At 37.4% G+C, this 6,223-nt stretch overlaps 1 protein-coding gene across 1 annotated transcript in view; it reads right to left on the bottom strand.

Moving 5' to 3' along the window:
* LOC106883520 (uncharacterized) overlaps window positions 1-6,223 on the bottom strand; it is a 342,800-nt gene that overhangs the window by 8,944 nt on the left and 327,633 nt on the right. Inside the window, exons 17-22 of the mRNA XM_052976941.1 lie at window positions 5,484-5,639; window positions 5,132-5,203; window positions 4,556-4,642; window positions 4,180-4,416; window positions 3,984-4,057; window positions 1,714-1,812 (exon numbers count right to left, since the gene is read on the bottom strand). Coding sequence (XP_052832901.1) covers window positions 1,714-1,812; window positions 3,984-4,057; window positions 4,180-4,416; window positions 4,556-4,642; window positions 5,132-5,203; window positions 5,484-5,639 — 725 coding nt within the window. The remainder of the gene's footprint in view (window positions 1-1,713; window positions 1,813-3,983; window positions 4,058-4,179; window positions 4,417-4,555; window positions 4,643-5,131; window positions 5,204-5,483; window positions 5,640-6,223) is intronic.

Genomic DNA, 6,223 nt, shown 5'->3' with positions numbered 1-6,223 from the left:
TAAGTTGGTACCAGACAGTCTTAGGAAAGGCCTGTGTTGTATAAGTTGGTACCAGACAGTCTTAGGAAAGGCCTGTGTTGTATAAGTTGGTACCAGACAGTCTTAGGAAAGGCCTGTGTTGTATAAGTTGGTACCAGACAGTCTTAGGAAAGGCCTGTGTTGCATAAGTTGGTGGTGTTCACAGGATGGCCATGGGTGTGATGTGCTTGATCATAGACAGCGCACCCAATCGTTGAGATCACTTGTGAACTAAACCTCCACACTTTGTATGTGCATATATTTATATATGTATGTGCGTATATATATATATATATGTATGTGTAATATAGATTCATTTACTTAATTACATTCACATCCATTACTGTATGAACAAATGAATTAGATGATTCATGTAAATATATTTCTGTGTTGCTGTGAAGGAATGCTTGTGGGGGGCGGGGTCAAAATAAAGTGAAGTGTGGACTCAAGTAACCTGCTGCAAGTGTAGCTCAAGTTTCATGCTCTGTGAATTTCTGCAGAAATATTTCTAAAACTGATATAAGTGCAAGCTGTGCAACAAAAAACGACCCCAATGAAAATTACAGAAACTTAGACAACAGATGTGAAGTGTTTGGTCCTTTGAGTCCTTCTCAGTGAGTTTACAGATATGGAATACTGAGTGGCCCCAAAAACTCGAGATCTATAGATAATTGGCCTAACACACACACATGTATATAAGACAAGTGTTATAGTTTGCTTGAAGCATTGTGGTATAGAAGTATAATAATAAATGAAATTGGAGATGAGGAAAGCTAACGAGGCAGTGAGGAAAGTTGTAAAACCTCAATATATTTGAAGGATGCAGTTGGCTTTCAAGGGGCTGCACCCTACAGAGACATTCCTCTTTGGATTGTTGCAAACTTTCCTTATTTTCCTTTCTATTTCTTATTCTACACACACACACACACACACATGTATGTATATGCTTGGTTTGTATGTACATTCTTTTTGTATTTATTTTACATATTTCTTTTTACTTTACAGACTGGTACGGACTCAAAACTTTCAAAAGATCAAAATTGTTGAAACCCTTGCTGGGAGCTCATTAAGTAAGGACCCAAATCTCAGGGCCATGAGAACAGTTTTGATGCAGTCAGATAAATTCCATAAGAGAACCATTTGAGAGAAAATTATTAAAAAATAAAAAGCAAAAAGCCATTAGATTCAATGTTTCGGACAACCCTCTGTGTGTGTGTGTGTGTATATGTATGCATGTATATTTGTAAGTATATATGTGTGTGTCTGTATGTGTATATATATATGTGTGTGTATGTATGTATGTATATATGTGTGTGTGTGTATGTATGTACATATATATATATATATGTGTGTGTGTGTATATATATATGGATTAGTTTTAATATATTTTATGTGAATCCTGATCAGTGAGAACTGGAATCCAAGGCTTTCAATCCATGACCATCTTGCCTTTTTTTTTTCACAGACACAGTGTATCTAGGTTTAAGATGAGCAGATGTTGTTTATCTATTTTTTTCTTCTAGCAGGTCAGGTGACAACAGAGAGGTTGCCTTGGTAACAGGCTCAACATACTAACACGTGTGTGTGTGTGATAGACCAGTTGTTGTCTTTCTCTCTTATTTTCTGTTTGTTAAAAACGTCAGACAATGTTTGATGTTTTGCTTTTGTAATGACTACTAATGTGGTTGTGTATACCTTGATGTGGAGTTTGAGCTGCTAGGACTGGACTGTGGGCTTGGGGGAGTACTGCATGTTCGATACGTTGACTGGCTGCTCTGACTATCAATTCGATTCCTAGCAAATTAGAATAAAAACAATTACAGTTGATTAAAATTGGTAGATTTTCAAATGTTTACACCTCACCCCTGCCTAAAAATTTAGTATTTTAAAGATATTTTCCTGTCAGATGATGAAGGGGGTTTATAATGAAAAGGAAAAAAAACTCAAGAATTAATTTTATTAGTGAGAGACATTGAAAGATGGCTGGGAAACAGTTTAATAAAGATATGAGGTGAGCAAATCTGTCGGGTGGCAGGGATGTAGCTTACAACACCGTGTGCTTTATTGCATTAATTAAGTCATGCTTTTAATTGCATTTGATTTATAAGCGAACAAACAAAGCTGGATGCTTCCAGGTGGGGGTGGGAGGTGTGGAGAGAAAGGGGATCAGAAAAGTAAGATTTACTCAGAATAAAAATGGTGCTTTGAGTTTTAGAAGCAATAGATTTGGGGTTTCAGATTTACTGAAAAGCTAAACTGACATTAGGGGATGCAATTAATAGGGGTCAACTGAGAAGCAAGCCAGCAGTAAGACAAAGTTTTATGAAGACTTCTTGTGCAATAAAGGGGTCGGTAGACCTTTATCAACTCAGATTGAGAAGGACTATTACACAGAGGTAATTGGTTAAATAGAATGGGGGTATCTCAAAGATATAAAGAAATGGTGTTCTTTGTTAACGGCGATTATCTTATTTCCTATTCTTTTGAATTGTCAGAGCAAATGAAGTCCGACTGTTTAATTTACAACAAAGTTTATGGCTTCCTTGTCACAAATGTAAATAATATATTCTCAAAGAAATACACAAGATTTGGCTGATTCACCTGAGAAAACACATGCAATTATAAAGTTTATTAATTCAATATATTTTAAGCCCCCCTCCCCAACCCTGAAGGCTCCCTCCTTCCCACTCGGACACACAAGCCAATTATAAAAATTTTAACAGTTATTCACATAGAACGCCATCAACTCTTGTCAGACCCACATGACCTTTATAAAGATCTTAAACCGAAGATTTAACAATCTAATATCGTACAACAACAGGACCGAAATCCTGACAGTAACTCTCAACATAAACCTATTTTCACTGCTCCATCATCTCTTGAACAAAAACAGGGATAAAGCATCAAAATCCCTGATATTTTCTATAAGAAATCTGGGTTTTATTATTTTCAGTTCAAAAATACTTCAGCAAAGGACAGTGGTCAGCCCTCTAGCAATTACATCACAATAACCATGTTCTATGTTATAAATTACATCACCGTAGCTATGTTTCTATGTTACTGTAAAGTTTATACATCTGTCGCAAAATGTTTATCATACATCTGCATATTCTAGACCAGATTCATATTAAAGCTGTTCATTCTAATTAACAGCTAATTGCTCGTTACCAACCTACACCTTTCCTCCTCTCCATCCACACCTCTGCTGCTATTTCATTGGTTCCCCAACTTACAACTGACCCTATTCAATAAATATACTTACTTACCTTAACCCTTCTCCATCACTACTGTGTCTAGTCTCCCCCACATTTTCTTTTGCATGCTTGGCTCAGCCATTCCTCACCACCATTAAAACTCTTTCCTTGCCCCTGTTTTTACCCACTAAACCAGTGGTTCCCAACCTGGGGTCTGTGGACCCTGATGGTCTGCAAAGGTAGCGCTGGGGGTACATGAACTAAATTCAAAATTTGATATATATATATATATACATACATATATTTATTTATATATATATATATGCTGGTGGCACGTAAAAAGCACCCATTACACTCTCAGAGTGGTTGGCATTAGGAAGGGCATCCAGCTGTAGAAACATTGCCAGATCAGAGTGGAGCCTGGTGTAGCCATCTGGTTTCACCAGTCCTCAGTCAAACCATCCAACCCATGCCAGCATGGAAAACAGAGGTTAAACAATGATGATATATATATATATAAAGGATAAGCATATTAAAAGGGGGTCATGGGAAAACAAATTTACATAAAAGGGTTGCGAACCACTGCCCTAAACCAATCCAAACTCTGTTTATAGAAACATAATTTCAAAGGAAACAAAACATAAAAACATGAAGTAAATGCAACAAGACAGATAAGTTAACAGCTGCCGATGCTATGTGCAGAGAGGAGGAAGAAGAAGAAGAAGAGGATAACGTTTAGGCATGCTTCAGAGAGAATCTGATTTAACATACATTTTGTTCTTTTTGTCAAAACCTCCAGAGAAATTACGAGTGAGGCTGTTGAAGTTGGTTGGGGATTTCTTGACCTGGATGGAAGAAAAAAGAAAAGCAAGAAATATAAACATTGAAGTTTTTAACAAGTTTTTATTTGGTTGTTGTTGCATGGAAAAACAGAGGCTAAACGACGATAATGATTGTCCAGACTCACCACTGGTGGAGTTTTCTCGTCTTCACCAACCGTTGGCAAGTGTGCAGGCAAACCATTTGATTTCCTGTTGTCTCGAGAATCAAGAGGCTGCGTCCTGGTCTTCCCACTCAACACTCGTTTGAAGGAGTTTATGAATTTCGTTCCTTCTTGTTTCGATCCTGATGCTCCGAAAATCTCGGCATTGCTCTTGTCAAGGTCATCATAGAGTGAGTCTAACAAAGCAGCGCGAGTTCGGTCCTAAACGAGAAAAAGAAAATCTTTGGTGAGGGGCACAGATAAGGGTAATGTTGGTGTGGAAGGAGGGGAAAGAGAGAGAGAGAGGAACAAACTAATTATTGCTTGAAATAGTGAAATAAAAAAAAAAAATCAAATTTACCCCAAGTTTAGCGAATTGGGCTGCGTTGAAACAAGCAAGTTCAGCATTGATGAGTTTTGTGAGGACAAATTCTCGAAAATCTGGTCCCTAAAAGATAAAAATTGATAATTCAGAACAATGTCTATATATCAAAACTGATGCTCCAGTATGGACGTAGTCCAACGACTGAAACAAATAAAAGAGAATATAAATCTGTTTTTGAACAACAAAACTCCTCCATTGATTGTCTCAGCTGCCAGGATGTTTGATAAAAAAGACCATCAATTGGTGCTTATTTTATTGACCCCCAAAAAAGGTGAAAGGCAAAGTCAACCTCAGTGAAGTTTGAACTCGGAATAGGAAGGCAGGTGAAATACTGCAAAGCATTTTGTTTGGCGCGCTTAAATGATTCTGCCATCTTATACAATATGTCACCCACATACGAAAAGAAGGTCCCTGGTAGATTTCCAGCAAATGCTTTTGATCAACCTGAAGCTAGGGTAAACTCTTTTCCAAGGACCAAGTTCTAAGACCACAATTGCTATGCCAAAGCAGTCTCTATGTTGCTAAATAATCTGAGTAACTGAAATAACTTACCTTGTTGAAGACAGCTGGTTGTGACAATGAAGGGCCAAAAGATGGCACATTATTGCGAGCAGTCACTGCAACCTATTGACAAAAAACAACCATCATAATTAGTATTTAATGGTAGTGATAAGAGGAGTAGGAGGAGGAGAAAACTAAAGAAGATAATTAGTAGAATTCGTAGCCATTAATACATTTTCTCAATCCACTCACAAGGCTCTGGTTGGCCTAAGCCTATAGTAGAAGGCTCTTACCCAAGGTGCCACGCAGCAAGACTGAACCCAGAACCCAACCCTTTCATTTTGTCTATGAAACCATCAACTCCCTAAACATGTAGCACGTGGTGTTTGAATATGAATCTCACCTTATATTTGACGTCATCTGTGTTTGGGTTAATTGGCTGAATGACGATATAAGCATGGATAAATTGCGATGCAATGGCACCAGGCACAAATGGAGTGTTCGACTCTTGAAAGATTATTGCTACAATGTCATTGCCGATGTGTCGTTTTCTCTGTAACTGTAAAGAGAAGAAGAGAAGAGAACAATAATTAAGGGACATGTAACGATGGAGGTGGATAGAGAAGAGAATTGTACAATCAACAGAAACAATACAGGGTTGGCCAAAGGTCAGCTGACAGTCAATCAAAACCATTGAATTCCAAGATTTATTCGTGTTTAACAACTGAAGGAATTTAACAAAAGCAACTAAATATGAAACAGCATGAAAATTTATTTTTTTATTGCCCACAAAGAGGGGACAAACAAGGAGAGACAAAGGGATTAAGTCAATTACATCGACCCTAGTGCGTAACTGGTACTTATTTAATTGATCCCTGAAAGGATGAAAGGCAAAGTCAATCTCAGTGGAATTTGAACTCAGAACTTAACGGCAGACAAAATACCACTAAGCATTTCACCTGGCATGCTTCCGTTTCTGTCAGCTCACCACCTTAAAACATCATGAAAATTATTCAAGCTGGAGTCCTTCTTCAGCAACACATTTTCCCATTCAAGTCAACACAAAATTACAAATAGCATTTATAGACGTTTGATTTACTGTCGAGTGACCCACATATATATATATATATATATATATATATA

Source organism: Octopus bimaculoides, chromosome 26 (genome assembly GCF_001194135.2).
Source record: "Octopus bimaculoides isolate UCB-OBI-ISO-001 chromosome 26, ASM119413v2, whole genome shotgun sequence".
Taxonomy (NCBI): Eukaryota; Metazoa; Mollusca; class Cephalopoda; order Octopoda; family Octopodidae; genus Octopus; species Octopus bimaculoides.
Note: the sequence above shows the minus strand (reverse complement) of the source record. Positions and strands in the feature narration are given on the sequence as shown.